This window comes from Apiotrichum porosum (genome assembly GCF_003942205.1).
Source record: "Apiotrichum porosum strain DSM 27194 chromosome Unknown scaffold_2, whole genome shotgun sequence".
Lineage (NCBI taxonomy): Eukaryota > Fungi > Basidiomycota > Tremellomycetes > Trichosporonales > Trichosporonaceae > Apiotrichum > Apiotrichum porosum.
In genome coordinates, this window is record NW_021167109.1 from 26,756 (window position 1) to 44,238 (window position 17,483).

General features: G+C 61.8%; 6 protein-coding genes across 6 annotated transcripts; 4 read left to right on the forward strand and 2 right to left on the reverse strand.

Annotated features, from left to right (window-relative positions):
* Positions 1 to 81: 81 nt before the first annotated feature.
* On the forward strand, positions 82 to 1,289 carry ADH7 (NADP-dependent alcohol dehydrogenase; the record flags this gene model as incomplete). Its single annotated transcript, XM_028619616.1, has 2 exons — positions 82 to 430; positions 565 to 1,289. 2 exons carry the CDS (start codon positions 82 to 84, stop codon positions 1,287 to 1,289), a joined length of 1,074 nt encoding a protein of 357 aa, XP_028478588.1.
* Positions 1,290 to 1,701: 412 nt separating this feature from the next.
* Positions 1,702 to 2,829, forward strand: EHS24_003984 (uncharacterized protein; the record flags this gene model as incomplete). Its single annotated transcript, XM_028619617.1, has 3 exons — positions 1,702 to 1,725; positions 1,817 to 2,029; positions 2,101 to 2,829. 3 exons carry the CDS (start codon positions 1,702 to 1,704, stop codon positions 2,827 to 2,829), a joined length of 966 nt encoding a protein of 321 aa, XP_028478589.1.
* Positions 2,830 to 3,577: 748 nt separating this feature from the next.
* Positions 3,578 to 10,408, reverse strand: EHS24_003985 (uncharacterized protein; the record flags this gene model as incomplete). The annotated part of the gene is made up of 2 exons (XM_028619618.1): positions 3,578 to 10,084; positions 10,175 to 10,408. The coding sequence occupies 2 exons, from the start codon at positions 10,406 to 10,408 to the stop codon at positions 3,578 to 3,580; spliced, it is 6,741 nt and encodes a 2,246-aa protein (XP_028478590.1).
* A 628-nt stretch (positions 10,409 to 11,036) lies between these two features.
* On the reverse strand, positions 11,037 to 12,232 carry GRX4 (monothiol glutaredoxin grx4; the record flags this gene model as incomplete). The annotated part of the gene is made up of 3 exons (XM_028619619.1): positions 11,037 to 11,501; positions 11,930 to 12,004; positions 12,056 to 12,232. 3 exons carry the CDS (start codon positions 12,230 to 12,232, stop codon positions 11,037 to 11,039), a joined length of 717 nt encoding a protein of 238 aa, XP_028478591.1.
* Positions 12,233 to 12,697: 465 nt separating this feature from the next.
* On the forward strand, positions 12,698 to 13,546 carry EHS24_003987 (uncharacterized protein; the record flags this gene model as incomplete). Its single annotated transcript, XM_028619620.1, has 6 exons — positions 12,698 to 12,725; positions 12,812 to 12,823; positions 12,928 to 12,969; positions 13,039 to 13,175; positions 13,317 to 13,411; positions 13,453 to 13,546. 6 exons carry the CDS (start codon positions 12,698 to 12,700, stop codon positions 13,544 to 13,546), a joined length of 408 nt encoding a protein of 135 aa, XP_028478592.1.
* Positions 13,547 to 14,741: 1,195 nt separating this feature from the next.
* Positions 14,742 to 17,354, forward strand: EHS24_003988 (uncharacterized protein; the record flags this gene model as incomplete). Its single annotated transcript, XM_028619621.1, has 1 exon — positions 14,742 to 17,354. The coding sequence occupies one exon, from the start codon at positions 14,742 to 14,744 to the stop codon at positions 17,352 to 17,354; it is 2,613 nt and encodes an 870-aa protein (XP_028478593.1).
* Between the last annotated feature and the right edge of the window lie 129 nt (positions 17,355 to 17,483).

A 17,483-nucleotide genomic window follows, 5' to 3' on the forward strand; every position in this document is an offset into this window, starting at 1 on the left:
TGCATGCCATGCCCCTTCCGCTCTCTTTTCTCTGCTCATCGCGCATCTGTGTCTCTCTCTCTATCTCCCTCTAAAACGAAAATGTCGCCCAACTTTGTCGCTCCCCCCAACGGCGTCGCCACTGGCTACGCCATCACCGACCCCAAGGACTACCTCAACTTCCAGAAGACCGAGTACAAGCTCGAGCCCCTCGAGGACGACCGCGTGACTGTCGCTGTTGAGTGCTGTGGTGTCTGCGGCTCGGACCACCACACCATCACCGGTGGCTGGGGTTCGTGGGAGACCAAGTTTGTCGTCACTGGCCACGAGGTCGTCGGCCGCGTGGTCGAGCTTGGCAAGAACGTCACCCAGTTCCAGATCGGCCAGCGTGTCGGTGTCGGTGCCCAGGTCGGCTCGTGCGGTACTTGCAAGTGGTGCAAGAACGACAACGGTGAGTGAACGGTTTGCACAAATGTCGTCCCAAGCACGCTGCCATGGGTACATCTCCATGGGGCTCGCCGGTCGACTTTGTGTCGCTGTGGAGCGCCTTTTTTCAATCCCATTTGCTGACGCTCCACCCTCCAGAGAACTACTGCCCCGAGCCCGTCCACGGCTACAACACCCTCTGGCCCGACAAGTCGGAGCACCAGGGCGGTTACTCGACCCACATCCGTGCCCAGGAGCTCTTCGTCTTCCCCCTCCCTGAGGAGATCCCCTCGGTCGAGGCTGCCTCGATGCTCTGCGGTGGCTTGACGACCTACTCGCCCCTTGTCCGCAACAACATTGGCCCCGGCTCCAAGGTCGGTGTTGTCGGCCTCGGTGGTCTCGGCCACTATGCCGTCCTCTTCGGTGTCGCCCTCGGCGCCGAGGTCACCGTCTTCTCGCGTTCCGACGCCAAGAAGGCCGACGCCCTCAAGATGGGTGCCACCCGCTTCGTCGCCACCACCCCCGGCTTTGAGAAGGACCTCTTCCGCGAGTTTGACCTCATCATCTGCGCCGCGTCCGGCACCAACCTCCCCATCGACGAGTACCTCACCACCCTCGACGTCGGCAAGAAGTTTGTCTTTGTCGGTCTCCCCGACGAGGGCCTCAAGGAGGTCAAGTCCCAGGCCCTCATCTGGGGTGTTGGCCTCTCGGGCTCGCACATTGGCTGCCGCACCGAGGCCCTCTCGATGCTCAAGCTCGCCGCCGAGAAGAAGATTAAGCCTTGGATCAACGTTATCCCCATGGCCCAGGCTGCCGACGCCATCAAGTCCATCGAGGACGGCAGCGTCCGCTACCGCACCATCTTGACGACCGACCTGCTTTAAGAAGCTGCAGATGGTCTAGAGCGGGCGATGTGTGGAAATGAGAGATGTTGGGGTGGACGAGGACAGGACTCGTCTCGGAGGTAAAACTCGGTGTAGCTAGCAGAAATGCACATATTAGATGATTACAAGTACTGTGGAAGTGTTGTGTTGTGTAGAGATGGGGCATCTGAGTACAGCAGAGTGGACAAGTGGACCGGACAAGACAGAGACGTGTGGGTGCCACTTGGGGCGTCGATCGCCACGAGGGCTCTGTGACGGAATCAAATTGCCACCCACCCGCCATAGATCAGCTGCCCACACCCCACTCACTCTCCCTCTCATTCCATTCCACTCATCTAAAGAGGTCCTACGGCACCTCTCGCGCCTGCAAAGCGCAACCCCTCAACCTCCTCGCCAGCAAAGATCTCGCACCATGTCGGAGCGTAAGGTCCTGAACGTAAGTCGCCCGTAAATCCTGTGGCAGTCCCGTCGCTGACATTGCTCTTTCTCCCTTCTTCTCCTCGTCTTTCTTTGCCACCCACAAACAGAAATACTTCCCGCCGGACTTTGACCCGTCCAAGCTCAAGCGCCGCAAGGGCGGTGTCAAGGAGACGCAGATGACTGTGCGTCTCATGGCACCGTTCTCGATGCGCTGCTCGCGGTGCGGCGAGTACATCTACAAGGGCAAGAAGTTCAACGCGCGTAAAGAGACGGCCGTCGGCCACGAGTACATGGGCATCAAGGTGTTCCGTTTCTACATTGTAAGTTGCGATGGCTGTCATTTATCGTAAACATAAAGCAGCGTTCCTGACACTTGCCCGCCCACGCGCAGAAATGCCCCGTGTGCTCGTCCGAGATCACGTTCAAGACCGACCCGAAGCAGGGCGACTTTACAGTGGAGCACGGCGCGACGCGCAACTTTGAAAACTGGAAGGAAAACGACCCGACAGGCAAGGCGGGCTACCTGCCCGGCGCTGAGGAGGACGAGGAGTTTGACGACGAGGGAAACGACAAGGCGTCACGGGACGCCATGGCCGACCTGGAGCGCACGCAGGAGCAGTCGCGGCGCGAAATGGAGGTCATGGACGAGCTCGCCGACCTGCGCCAGCGCAACGCCCGTCTCGAGACGACGCGCACCGCCGACGACCCCGAGGCGCTCCTTGCCGCGCTCCATGCCGAGAAGGAGAGTAAAGAGCAAGAAGAGAGGCGCAAGGCCGAAGAGGCAGAGGACGACCAGCTCGTGGCCAAATACTTTACAAAGCTTGCACCCCCCAAACCTCCCGTCGGCGCCAAGGTTGCCTCCGCGGCCGCCAACGACAACGACAACGGCGAAGACGACGCCGAGGCCTCGGCGCACGCAGAGTCATCGTCAGCGCCGGCACTCACGATCAAGCGCCGTGCCGCCGAGGGCGCTGGCGCACCCTCCGTCTCGTCCATTCTTGCCGCCAAGGGCAAGACGGCCGGCCCCGCCCCGACCCCGGCCGCTGCGACTCAGCAAGTGAAGCGTAAACGCGAGGGCATGCAGAAGCTGCTCGGCATCAAGAAGAAGACCAAGGCGTAGAGTAGATGTTCTTTGTGTATTAGTAGTGCGATGTGACAGGTATAACCAGTGCCGGATGCAGGTCAAGTTGGCAAGCTAAAGTCGTTGCCGTTGCTTTCGCTGCCCAGCTCAGTTCAGTGTTGGTTTCACTCCGCGCTCCGCTCCCAGTTGACAGATGTGGACGTGCCATGCATTGCAGTGACTAGTATACAAGGGCCTCGCTCACCACTCGCAGGCCCCGGCCGCGGGCTGCCGGGCGGGGGGAGAACGAAGGTGGTGACAGCGACCGCATGGGTCGCGGCTTGGCAGGCAGTTACAGACGCTGACGCCCCGCACATAGAAATAGTCATGTGGCGGGCGACGACAGCAGGGGGGGTATTCTCACGGCAGGCCCGATCTCTCTCTCTATATGCCGTGTAAGAACTCTTGCGCGACGGAGGTTGGTTTGGTGTCATGACTCTTGGCGAGTCGTGCTTCTTGGGGGGGTTGGGATTGCGAGGTGGGGGCAGCCGCTCCGCGACCTCTGGAAAACCAGTCGAAGTTGAGCCGTGGTGGGGGGGTGGGGGGAGGGTTTGGGGGGGATTCTACTGTCACAAACATGAGAAAAGAAATAGCCGGATGCTGCAAAGACCCAGAGACGGGGCGAGAAGCGGTATGTGGTGTAACAGGTTGAGCGCAGATGATGAGCCCGGGATGATTCGATGCTGGGGTGGGTTGTCAGTGGCGAGTTGAAAACGGCATGCAGTTGAGTCAACTCACCAGTTGCAGCCTAGTGCATCTGCGTGCCGAAGTTCTCGCGCGCGCGACGGAACATCATGAAGATCTCGTCGTCGGCCCGGACGAACGTCTGATCCCAGAAGCCGTACGCGGGGTTTTCGAGAAGCTCGACAAAGGTGACGATGAGGCCCCACGGGTGCGGGCGAGCGACAATGACGCGCTCGAGCAGAACGCGGGCGATACGCTCGGGAATCGACGAGTCGGATGTCACCTTGAACAGGTAGAGCATGAGCGACGCGAAGAAGAGGGTGTGTGCCGACGGGTAGCGGAGCTGGTCGGCGATGACCGAGAGCATGAGGTACTGGCCCTCGGCATCGAACGAGTAGGCGAGGCTGACCAGAAGGGGCACAGCGGGGTCCTTGGGGTCAAACTCGGCGACACCCGACGACATGTAGTGACGGTGGATGGCCGAGGTGCCGAGGTAGAAGACGGTAGCGTGGAGCAACGTGGTGTTCCACACGGTGGTCGACGTGCCGTCGGGGAGGACCTTTTGAACTGCGATGCGGTTCTTGAGCTCGTTGACAATGACGTTTCCATTGGGGCTGCCAGTGTGGACGTATTGGTCAATGGCTTGCTTGACGTTGCCCGAGCTGAGCGCGCTGACGTGGTCCTGGCGGACACGCGGGAACGACTGCATGTCCGGGATGAGCTCGTCGAGACGCTTGTACCAGTCGGGCAGCGGGGCGTCGGCGGCGGGGAACGCGGCAAGGACAATGTTGCGAAGCTGGACGCACTGGGCCGGGATGGCCGTCGAGAGTGTGTGGTAGTACTCGACAAGGAAGCCCGGGAAGTCGTGCATGAGCACGAGCAAGATGCGCAGCGTGGCGCGGTAGAGGCTGCGAGACGCAGGAGTCATCTCGGGCGCGCTGGTGCCGATGAACGGCGACACGAAGCGGAGAAGCCACATGACGCAGCGGTGGTAGTCGGCCCATCCTTCCTGGCGCGGGGCGCCGAGGAGCTTGGACATGAAGAGACGGTGCGAGACAATGGAGATCCAGCCAAACGCAAAGCGCGGGGCGTAGGTCGGCTGGACGATACCAAGGACGTTGGCAATGCTCTTGAGGCAGCCAATGGCAGTCTCGGGGAGGCTGGTCTCGATGGACGAGATCTCGGCGAGCATGCTGGTGAAGAAGCGCGACCACGGGCGCTGGTCAAAGGGCTCCTCGGTGTTGAGCTGCGCACGGACAAGGCTGTACGACATGATGGTGACAATCTTGTTAAAGTAGTAGACGGTGCGGGTCACGCTGCCGGGGCCGCTCTTGTCGCCATAGTTCTTGACAATAAGGATGATGAGCTTGGCAAGCGAGTCGGTACCGAACCACTGGCCAGACTCGGACTTGGTGTCGCACTCGACGGCAGACTTGATGGCAGTCGTGTAGAACGCGGTTGAGACATCCTCGCCGCCCAGAATGTTGTCGTTCTGGAGCCAAGTGATGTAGGGCACAAACGAGACCTCGGGCGAGTTGGGGTTCTCAGTGAAGAGGCGCACCCACTCGAAGAAGTAGTGCTGGAGACGCTCGTGGGTCTTGGGGTCGATGGGCGTCTGCTTGCCGTCGCGAGCGTCGCCACGCAGGTCCTCGAGGAGCTGGTCGGCATCGGTGGTCGACTGGCCCATCTCGTGGGCCTTGAGGAGCGCAGCGATACAGAGCGTAAACGCGTTGCGGTTGATGAACGCGTTGGTAGCGTCGAGCGAGCACTCGCGGATGAGGTGAGCGACAAAGTCGACGAGGTCGCTGGCAAAGCTGCGAGGGATCTGCTTGGCGAGCTGAGCGTCGAGCTCGGCAACACGGATAAAGCCGGCACGGATGAGGACCACCGTGACGTCAACGTTGTACTTGCGCGGGTCCTCGGCGTAGACGAGCCACGACTTGACCTCGCGGTCGACCTTGGGCGCGTGAGCGCAGAGCTGCTGGAGAAGCACGACGTAAATCTCGCGGCCGAGTGGCGAGTCGGTCTTGTAGAGCAGCTGGACAATCTTCTGCGCGATGGCCAGGGTGGTGGCCTCGCGCGACAGCGACGAGTGCGCGAGCACAATGATGGTGCGGCTGAGGGCACGAAGGTCGTGCTCGGGTTCGAGCTGCGAGATCGACTTGACAGTCGTGTGGGCGAGGAGCTTCTCAATCTCGCCGACAATCTCGTGGAACTTTTCGATCGTCATCTGGGGCGGCATCATCGACGGCTCGTCCGGGTAGCGCGGCGAGGGGCCACGCTTGACCTCGGGAGGCGCGAGAGTCTCGCCGGCAAGGCCGAGCTCGCGGTAACCGGCGGCAATGTAGCTGTCGTCGCCGCCGTTCTGCTGCGCGGCCTGCTGCTGCTGCTGTTGCTGCTGCTGCTGGATCGCACGTGCCGACTCGGCAAAGTCCTCGTAGACGCGGAGCTGCTGAGGAGTAAGACCACCCGAGCGGAGGCGAAGAGGGTCGGGCAGAGCAGTGTGCGAGATGGCGACACCAAACGACGCGCCGTCCCAGAAGGGAGCCTGGCTGCGCGAGTCGCGGTGGGCCTTGCGAGCAGCAAACTGCGGCTGGAGGTTGACGTCAATGTCGCGGATAGCCTTCTCCATGGCAGCCTTGCGGATAATGTCGCAAGCGACGTCAATGTTCTCGTTGACAACGCCAGCGATGACGGCGTCGGGGACGTTCTCCTCGGTGAAGCCGTTCTGCGACACGAGAGCGCGGATGTGGGCAATGAGGCTGCTGCGGAGGGGCTCCTTGCAGGTGACAAGGGCGAGGTTGCCAGCCAGGTTCTGGACCATGAGGTGGGCAGCCTTGCGCATCTTCATCGAGTCGCCCTCGGTGCCAAAGTCCTTCTGCACGAGGTCGCGCGACGAGATGCCCGCAATGGTGACCGAGCGCTCCACAACGGGCGAGACAATCTCGCGGATCGCACGCTCGATCGAGTGCAGGACAATACGCTTGAACGTCGGAGCCTGGAGGACCCCGAGGTCCGAGTTGAAGTGCAGGTACTCGGGAAGCTGGCGAATGAGGTCGTCGACGTTCTGGAGGAACTGCTCGTGCGCAGCCTGGGCAGCCTGCTCGCTCTGCATCGCCTGCATGCGCGAGAAGGGGTCGTCCAGGGGCGCCTCGGTGAAGCCACCCTGGCGGCTGCCGTTGGTGACATCGCCGGTGACGAGCTGGCGCTGGAGCTCGAGCTCGAGGCGGTTGGCTGAGTGCTCCTGGGGCTGGGGAGGCGGCGTGTGCGTGCGGATAATGTCCGAAGGCTCCACCGACTCGAGCTGGATCTCGAGCTTGCTGAAAAGCACCTCAATCTCAAACTTCATGTTGAGCTTCAGGTCACCAAAGTGGTAAAGCTCGACGAGCACGCGAATGACAGCGAGGAACCACGGGTTGGGGATGTGGAACACGGTCGATCCCTTGCACGCGACCATGAGGTTGGCAACGAAGGGGATGGCGACGATGAGGCGCTTGTTGTCGTAACCCTGGACAAGGACGTCCTTGACCGAGAGCTCACGGTGCTTGATAGGAAGGCCACGGGCGAGCGTGATACGACCCAGCCAGAGCGCAACAGTCTTGAGCGTGGTGCGGTCCGACGCAGACGTGAGGGTCGACTCGGCGTTGAGGAGGTCACGAGCCTTGCGGTACGTCTCCCACAGGACGTGACGCTCGAGGAGCGGCAGGTTGAGGAGGTCGAGGAGCTGCATGTAAAGCTCGTGACGGTTGGCCTCGAGACTGACGCGCACGTCGATAAAGTAGTGCGCAAACCAGCGCGAGTACTGGGGCTCGAAGAGCTTGAGCAGCTCTTGCGACTTGGCCTCGTAGTTGTTGGGCGCAATGTTGTTGATGATGAACATGATCGCGTCACGCAGCTTGGGCTCGGGCTCCTTGAACTCGTCGTCGCCCGACTCGATGAGAATCGGGAGCTTGAGAGCAGGGAAGGCAAGCTTGACGCCACCCTGCTGGTCGAGCTCCTCGCGCTCAGCAAGGGCGGCGTGGATCTCGTTGATGTAACCCGGGTGCGACTCGTGCAGAGCAGGGATCTCGAGCAGCGAGCGGCAGAGACCGGGGAAGTCGACAAGAGAGCCACGGAGGACGCTCAGGGCCGAGACACCAAACTGGTACGTGGGCTCGTGAGGGGGAGACTTGCAGGCGTCGAGGACGTAGCGAGTCGCAACGAACGCGGGCGTGTCCTTGACAAGACGTGCGTCAATGATGGCACCAAAGAGGATACCAGTCATTGCCAGCTCGCGAGGCGGGTACGTCTTGATAAACTTGTACTCGTCAAAGAGCGAGTGGAGAGCAGCCGCAAAGATGTCACGCTGACGACTGTCGTCCGAGACGGCGTACTGCTTGAAGTCGTCAACAACCTTGTCGAGAGTAAGGTCATTGTCCTCGCTGTACATGCGGCGGTACATCTCGTCGACCTCGGACGAGACGCTCTTGTTGTAGGCCGCAACGGCAAAGCCCTGCTCCTTGGTGTCGCGGGGACGAAGGTTGAGGAGACGCGGGTGGAGGATGAGAATGTCGGTGCGGAGGGTCTTGAAGCGCGCGATGTCCTCGCGGTCGAGGTCCTCGGCGTTGCGAATGACACGGATGAAGATGGAGTAGGCCTCGTCCGAGAGGGTGAACATGAGAGGCGGGACAGACTCGGGCTGGTGCTGGTTGTCCATCTCGAGCTGAACCTTGTGCTCGACAAAGTCAAAGACGGCCTGGAGGAAGTCTTGGCCGCTGACGGCAACACTGTCTGCCAGCCAGTTCTCGAGGTTGAAGAACTCCTTGCTCGACGCGAGCGAAGCCACGTCGAGGGCAAAGTGCAGGTTGTCGCTCTTGAGGAGCTTGTCGAGAATCTGGAGCTCGAGGGCAATCTCCACGACCTTGCCGAGGTTGTTCTCGTCCTCCGAGTAAAACTCGGTGAGGAGTTCCAGGAGACCCGTGGGGTTGAGCTCCCACATCTGCTGGAAGACGAGCGAGGGCGAGGCCAGAGCCGCGGGCGGGTTGGCGATGTAAATCTCCGTAATCTTCGAGTGCATGGCAGCAATGGGCACGGGGAAGGGCTTGGGGAGCTTTTCGAGAGCAATGAGGACCAACTCGGGGGCGAGGTTGGCGGCACGCTCCAGGAGCTCGGTGGCACGACGCCCAATGTCGACACGCTCCTCGCGATCAACAGCGTCATCGGCATCAGCGAGAGCGCATGCCTTGATGAGGACCTGAATCAGACCAAGACAGTTCCAGAGGCCCGCAGCCTGAACGTCCTTTGCCTGCTGGCGCACAGCCTTGCTGACCTGCGCCTCGGCAGGGAAGGGCTCCACGATGCGCGCAAACGCCTCGAGAGCAGGCGAGGTGGGGAGAGTGAAGATGGGCAGCGAGTCGGGCGCCAGGGTGGCAAGGTTGCGGAGAACGTAAAGCAGCGCCGACAGGTGGTCCCAGGTGGGCTCCTCGGGCGACGCAGGGAGAAGACCGGCGATCGAGGGGACGGGAGTCTGGGGAGGGACCAGGAGGAGCGCAGCGGCCAAGTTGAGCGCCGAGGGCTGCGCCAAGACCGAGTTGGCAGTGTCAAACGACTTGACAACGTCCACCCACGACACTTGAGGGGCGGCGGCGGCAATGCCGCTGATCACACCGCTAAAGTCGACGTTGCGACCCTCGTTGAGACCCCTGGCGAGGTAATGAAGCGTGTGCTCGGCCTCGTCCTGGATAGCAGCCTGGTCGGCATCCTCGAGCAACCAGGGGCTCCACCAGCGCCTAACAACGGCCTCGACCGTTCCCTCGTCTTGCGTGAGCGAGTCGCCGAGCTCGAACAAAATGTCCTCGAGGGGGATCGCACCCGGGCTCCGCGGAGCGCCGCCAGGCGACAGAGCCGACAGAGTCTGAAGGATGATGGCTGGCGAGGAAAACTTGATGGTGAGCGACTGGAGGAACAGGCCACGGTCTGCCGAGTTGAGCGGCGAGGGGTGAGGCGGGGTAGGGTTGGTTGGCGTCGGGGGGCGCGACGCGCTGCCGCCCTGCGTAGAACCGCGAGGGTAAATGGCCAAAATCAAAGTGCGCGCCTCCTGCATGGTCAAGTCGTCCTGGGGCTGGTCGGGAATGACAGTCGTCCAGAAGGGCATGCCCGTACGAAGAAGCTCCATGGCGGTCGGGAACGTGTCGTGCAGCGTCTGGACGACATGGTCGTGTGAGGGGTGGGTCGTCGGGAAGACGTGCGGGTTGGCGAGGGTGAGCGCCGCCAACGAGAAGAGGGTCGGGGGCACGAGGTTGAAGTAACGCAGCGAGGGAAGAGGGAGCGGCGTTCCTTGCGATGGCGAGAGCATTGTGAGGACAAAGTGAGGCGCAAGTGCGACATCGCGAGCTGCACGAGCGGCCTCGGTCGCCAGCAGCTTGAACGCGAGCGCGGCAGGCCCAGTGGTGGGGACTGGGGGAGGCGGGGCGGACATGTCGTCCTTGTACTGCTGCGTGTGCTGGACGAGCACCTGAATCACTGGCGATGCGACGACGGCGGTACGGCGCACAAAGTGGTGGTACATCTCGGGACCGTGAGTTGATGCAAGCTATGATGTTCTGTCAGTTACAAGCAAACGGCGCACGCAAACCAGGCGCCCATCACCGTCCCTCTGGCACATGGCAGTCAGAGTACGTACCGTCCTGATCTCTGCAGCCGACTTGTCAAACGACTCCTCGGTGAATGTCGTGAGGAGGAAGACGATCTGGGCACGCACGATGGCAGCGGTACCGGCAGCTGTAGCACCACCGCCTGTGGTGGCACCGCCGTTGCCGCTGCCTGCAGGCCCGCCGGCATTGTTGCTCGATCCGAAGCCGGGCGGAGGGCCGGTCCTGGCGACCCCGCCTCCCAGGCCGGGAGGAGGGTGTGACATGGACGGGGGGGAGATGGAGGTGGGGAGGGGGGGGAGAGAGGAAGGAGGAGGAAGGTGGGGGGGTTGACGGGGGATTAAGTACGATCCATCCCCTTGCGGCGGGGTCGAGGAAGGAAGGAAGAAGGGGTGGGTGGTTTCGCGAGGGTGAGAGCGGGAGGGGGAGGGTGTTGGTACAGGCGAGACTGTTGGGGGGGGAGGATTGCAGTGGTGGACTGCTTTGACTAGGGATGTGGATGATGATGAGCAGAGCCGGATGGAGAGACGGAGAGGGGGCTGCAGAGAACAGGCGAGCGAGCGAGAGCCAACGGCCAGGCCCAACAGCCAGGCAGCACGCTGGGGGGGGCTCTGCTGGCGCTCTGGGTGTGCGCTGTGGGTGGGCGCTGGGCGGGCGGTGGCTCTCCTGGCAGTCATTCCCGGCGTTATCCCATATTCCCAGTGTGGCGCTCCCGTGGGCTGGGCCAGGATGGCGGTCGTATTCACCAGGGCCATGCCCATCCCACGCATGGCGCCGTCTTGCATAGGAGGTGCTGCTCACTGACATGCACATGCTCTCCTCGGTGTTGAAACAGTACAATAAATATGCATGCGGAAACTGTAATCTCTCCTCGTGCTACACCTACTCCACCCTCTACTTGTCCTCTTCGAGGTACATCTCGTCCCACTCGCCGCTCTCAATCATCTCCTTCAGGATATCCAGTCCACCGACAAGCTCGCCGTTGAGGATAATCTGCGGGAACGTGGGCCAGTCGTTGACACGCTTCATGCCCTGGCGCACGTCGTCGTCGCTCAGAATGTCAAACCACGCAAACTCGACACCCTTCTCGCGGAGGAGGCCCACAGTCTGTCGAGAAAAGCCACACTTGGGCGCAGAGGGGTTGCCCTTCATGAACAGCACAACCTTGTGCTTGTTCATAATCTCGTGGCAGCGGGCAGTGATCTCCTCCTCAGTGCGGGGACGAGATGGCTCGGCAGAGGTCAGAGTCGAGGCGGCGACGTTGGACGAAGGTGCCGAGGTGGTGGCAGAGTGCTGGGAGAGGAGGGAGTTGAGGAGGGAAGCGTCCGCGCCAGAGTGACGGGCAAGGAGGCTGTGACCCTGTTTGTGGTGAACATTCCCAGCAGAGGAGGGTGCGAGTAGCGGCCAAGTGGTCGATCCAGAGGGTCCGGTTACGTGCGCAGATAAGGGGGATCCAGTTCAGGAGACGCAAGAGTACCAAGACATGGCGTGGAAGGGAGAGCAAGCGTCAGCAACGTGCTTCAAACAGGTAGGTTGGGAATGTGGCCAGACCAGTCACAGGCGCATCGTTGCCAGTTGGCCAAGGAGGTCCGCACAGACAGTGCCCTGCGCATTCGCCACCACCATTGGCGGTGGTCAAGCACAATCAGGCAAGCTAGTGCGGGTCCTTGCCAAAGTGAAGCCTAGGCCACAAGCATTCGTGACACGTCACAAGCTCTCCAATGTGTATCATCACTGTACACATGGTGTGTGCACGCATGGCGAACGGGGAGTCACCAGTTACTCACGCGAAGGACAATGAACGAGGGCACGGCCTCAATGTCAAACGACTCGGAGATGTCGGCCTGCTCCTCGGCCTCGACCTAAACAAGAGTCAGTATATATGATACGAGGGGGGTTGTGTGTGCGCTCACGTTAAGGAAGAGGACCTGGGGGTAGCGGGCAGCAGTCTCCTCGACGACCTTGTTGAAGGCAGCGCAAGGCTCAGCCCATGGTGCCCAGAAGTTGAGGAGGGAGACGCGGTTGAGGTCCTCGGAGAGGAGCGTCTTGAAGTGCTCGGGCGAGGTAACGTTGACGACGTTGGAAGCCATCTTGGAATGAATTAGGGGGGCCGGGGATGAAGAGACAAGTGCAGAACGTGAATGTTGTGTTTCCACCACTTCTGTTAAGCCCTCGCGCTGAGCAATATCTCTGACAAGAGGAACACAGATCACGCCACGGGCGGCCCATATGAGTGCTTAGGTAAGCAAGTTATGATTACGTAACAACACGTGACTGCCACAAGCCCGTCGTGTTAATTCCCGTTGGCCGCCTTCGTTGGTGTCAATGCTCGACGTCTGGTGTTATTGACATTCACAAGATCCATAATAGAGACGTCCACCACACGCATCAAGGCCCCTCGCGACCTCCACAACACGCCCACATTACCGAAAGCAGTACATACTGCAGTCTAGACCAACACTCGGCGTGAAAATCGGGACAACAACCCCTGCCCAGAAACGACCCCCGCCCTCACACACCTTTCCACCTCCACCTCTACTTGAGAGCTATCCACCATGGCCGACGTTGACATGGGATCTGACAGTGCGTATTACTATAGAGGGGATGGGTCGCTGTAGTTGTATACGACATCCTTCGCCAGGTCGGTGGACAGAGCTGACGAGCTACAGGGCGACTGGATGGTTCGTTTTGATCCAATGTTAGGTGGCGAGGCGACATGGTGCTGACACTTGGCCTTTCTAACCTCCATCTCCTACTCTGACTTGGGACTGCCGTGAACGTACAGCTGGATCTAACGGCAAGGACGGCAACTCGTGGGCCGCTCGCTGTAAGTGGGAGGACACAGGCCACCGACTTGTTTTTGTTTGTGCGCACGTCAGTGCTGACATTTGTTCAGCCGTCGAGGGATGGATCATTATCGTGACCGGCCTGAACGAGGAGGCTACCGAGGAGGACCTCCAGGACCAGTTTGGCGAGTTCGGCGAGGTGCGCAACCTCTCGATGGCTCTCAACCGTCGAACGGGTTATGTCATGGTAAGTGGAAGACATGGAGGTGGCGGGCAATCATCAAAATGCGTCTGCCATGTTGCGAGACAGAGGCCGGGTGCTGAATAGCCTCGTGCGCGCCGATGGCTGTCATGTACTGGCTGTGAGCTCAATCACTGACGTGTCTAGGGATACGCTCTCATCGAGTATGCGCTCAAGAGCGAGGCGGAGGAGGCCATCAAGGCCACCGACGGCACCGAGTTCCTGGAGAAGAAGATCCACACGTGAGTTTGACGTACACCGTGCAAGAACTGACAGATTCCAGCGACTTTGCGTTCGCCAAGGCGCCCGCGGGACGTCGTGGTGACGGTGGCAGGCGGGGTGGCCGCGACCGCTCTGTGTCGCCTAGCCGTCGTTGACGAGGAGAGGAGTTTTACCAATTACTGTGTAGAGAGACTATATGTGGCAGACGTTTTCGCAGCCGTGTGTGGGCTGGCTGTATGCACCAGGCATGATGAATGTACCAACGGACGCTGAGAGGGTGTGTGATGTGTAAGATGGGAGGCGGCCCGCTTTGACGGGGGGTTGCGACGCGCCTGGCGAAGGGGTGTGGCGGGCCGAGAACTGGGCTGCAGCAAGCAGCAGCGAGGGATTGGTGTCTAGGAACAGAGACGACGAGACCTATTCATTGCCTGCATTGCCTGCAGGAACACTGGCATGCAAAGAGATTACCAGAGAAGAGGGTGCTCGACGCGCACGCAGCAAGCAAAACGAGTAATGTCGCCAGCGTCTCCCCGCGTTTCACTCGCGCCGCAGGATCCCGCCCTTCCCGCAGACCATCGCTCCCTTAGTTGTTGGACCTGTTGGGATGGCAACCGGGCCGTCGACCACAAAGGGGGGTGGGTGGGTTCCTGTGGACGTTTGAGAGTCTGATGATGGGTGTCATGTTCGACACGTTGCATACTTGTCCATTGCATCATCCCATCCCATCCATCCATCAACTGTAGACCCGTCGTCACCCATCGCCCCATCCACAACACCAGAGCTGTGGGCAGGGCTCCCTCCTCCTCCCCCATTTCAAGCTTCGACGTCGGATTTATTCTGTGCTCCTGGTGGTGGTCCTGACATTCCCCACCCACCCCCTGGCGCGCGTGCTCGGCTCCTCTTGTCTCGTCGCACCTAGCGCCCGCACCAGCAGCCCCAAAAACGACCCACAAGACGACCAACCGAGTACGGCAGAGTATCGTAAAAGCCGACCACAAACATCCGTCTTGCACAAACCGACACACCTATAGCCAGCAAGCAGCGCGCGTTGCTGGATGCGTTCTTACCATCGCACCGCCCTCCTTCATCGCCTCTGATCCTCTGAACCCTTTGGCAGCGAACGATCGACACGGCGCCTTCTGCCTCTCTCTGTCTGTGCGCCGCCGCCGACCGCCCTCAAACCACCCCGCCCAAGTAAGGCCCCGCAACGAAACCGCACTCTAGAATTACAGAGTGCCATTTTGCCACCCGGCGCCGCGCGAGAAGCTGCTGTGTGAGTTGAGCGCACTAATCGCCCCGTCCCCCCTTTTACACACACACAATCGTGCTGATGATAATGCTCTCAGCACCATGTCCTCGTTCGCATACGACGAACACTCGGACAGCGAGGTCCCCACCGACACTGCGCCAACGTCCATCTCTGAAAAGCACAGCAGCAGCGACATGAGCACCGCCCTCGCCGACCTCCGGACAGAGCTCACGGCCGCAAACGAGGCACGCCAGGCATCAGAGACACGCGTAAACGTCCTCGAGACCGAACTGGCACGCTTCAAGGACCAACATGCCTTTGCCACCGCTTCGAAAGAGGCCATCCAGAACCAGCTCCGCGAGGAGACGGCACGCCGTGAGGCCGCAGAGGATAAAGTGGAGCTGTTGCGCGGCCAGGTCGAGTCGGCACGGCGGACGGTCATGCAGCTCCAGAAACAAGAACAGGAGCGCGCCGCTCGCCGCCAGAGCATTGGTCGCGACGAAGAAGATAAGCTCGCCGCCAAGCGACAGAGCCTGTATGGCGGTGCCAGTCGCAACCGCCCCGTCTCCACCCAGTCTGCAACCTCGGACTCTGCCGAAGCCCCTCCCCCTCCCCCACCAGTCCCAACCCCCAGCGGGCTCCGTGAACTCCGTTTAGGAAGTGGACAGGCGCGCCCCGCGTCAATGGCCCTCCGTATTGCGCCCGACGGCACCCTCAAGTCGCCCCGTGGCGACAAGACATTGAAGTCTCCACGCTCGCCGTCGCGCCCAAAGCAGCCCACGCTCGGAAGCGACTTGTTTGACCCAACAACGACTACTACCAGCGGCGGCGACTCTCCTACAGACTCATCACCGCGCTCGCCCAGTGGCGCACCGGCAAGCCTGCTGTTGCCCATCGCCTCGGGCTCGCGTTCGGGATCCCTCGATGCGACGGCCTCGAGCGCCACGGTAGAGGCGGCGGTGGCTGCTGCGTACGCTTCCTCGGCAGCAGACGCACAGGCCTCTAGGGATGAGGCGGATCAGTTGCGTGCGCAGCTCGAGCGTCTCACAGTCCAGTTGACCGAAAGCGAGGAGGCGCGCGACGCATCCGAGTCCATGGTGCGAGCACTACGCGAGTTTATCGCGTCGGATCCCGGTGACGCTGCCGGTGGACCTGGATCGGCGTCGATAAGTCTCCCGCCACTCCCAACTGAGGATCTCGACGATGATGATGAGGACGAGGAGCAAGAACCTGCACCAAAGCCAGCTCCAGCAGCCAGCAAGTGGGGTTTTAGTATGTGGAGTGGCAGCGGCGCGGCTGCAACTCCCAGCAACGTACCCGCGCCTGCACCGGCTCGCCGCCGCTCCTCGGCAGCTGCAGCTGCAGCTGACATTTACACGACCCCCTTGTCGCCCCGTATCGCCGTTACACCGCCCGACTCGCCGCCCCAGACCAGGCAGGCGGCGCAGCCAGCCGAGCCCCCCGCCCCCGCCCCGGTCCGCAGTGGCTTCATGTCAGGATGGACAAAGCAGGCTGCTGCGGCAGCTCCTCCCCCGACCACTGTCGTGCCCCTCGAGTCGTCTGCCGACCTCGACCCCGACCAGCCCATCGGTGGTGCAGCCAACGCCGGTCTCGGCCGCAGCCTCACCTCCTTCTTTGCCCGTCGCGCCCGCTCAAGCTCGCGCTCATCGACGTCTGCCCCGGCCCCCATCGCTGAGGTTGAGCCGATTTCCGAGCTTGCGTCCATGCCCGAGGAGTTTCCCGTCATCGCACCGGTGACGCCCATGGCTGCTGACAATGTGACCATGATGACTTCACCGGAGCAGCTCGCCGACACTGCCTACTCTGGCATCACAGACGACGCGTACGGCGGCATGACGGACGCGGCATACGACGGTCTCGAGGACACTGCCTATGGTGGTCTCCAGCTCGAGTCGGTGCCTGCTCGCAGGCAGCCGCAGCTTGTGGCCCGCGCCGTGGCTGAGACCCCCGTCATTGAGCTCGCCGACCCACCCAAGAAGGTCGAGCAGGTCGAAGCCAGCCCCAGGCCCTCGGTCGAGCAGCCCATCCGCCGGTACACGTTGAGCGACGGGCCGTCGCCCTCTTCGCACAGGGACGAGATGGTCGACGAGCCCATGGAGGTTGTGGCCGACGCCAAGGACCTCGCTCCCATCGTCACCTCGTCCCTCCGTGCGTCGCGGTCTTCGTCGCTGTCGGGATCGCCCGTCCCCGGCATCTCGCCCCGCTCGCCCGCCCGCTCCGCCACGACCCCCGTCACGCCCAACCACGTCGCTGGCGCGTCGCCAACCGTGACCGTCTCGCCGCCGGACGCGATCCCCTCCCCACGCTCGCTCGTCGCCGGCTCCCCCGTGTCCATCCACTCGCCCCACTCGCCCTACTCGCCCAACCCAGCCTCGCCCGCCAGCGTGCCCCTCCCGCGCTCCCCGCTCGTCCACCCGCGCTCCCCAGCCGCAAGCGACCGCGAGCAGCCCGGATCCCCCGAAACGGCCCACTCGGACGAGCCCGAGACGCCCCGCGACTCGCCCAGCCCAGCCCTCGCCCACGCCGAGACTGCCGGTGATGGCACCGCAGACGACAAGCCCGTCTACAAGCCCCACTCGCCCGCACCGCCCAAGCCGGCGCGCGCGCCGCAGCGTAACAACGCGTCGAGGCGCGGCCGCGGAGCAAGGAGCGGCGGAGGCGGCGGCGGCGGTGGTGGCCGCAACTATGTGTAGAAGACGAGAGAGAGGGAAGAAGATTGTCAGTGATATCAGTACGGTATCTGGTCTGCCAACATGCTTGCGCACAGTATAGTTTTTTAAAAACGTAGATTACATGCACTACACGTGCCACGAGACTTCGGG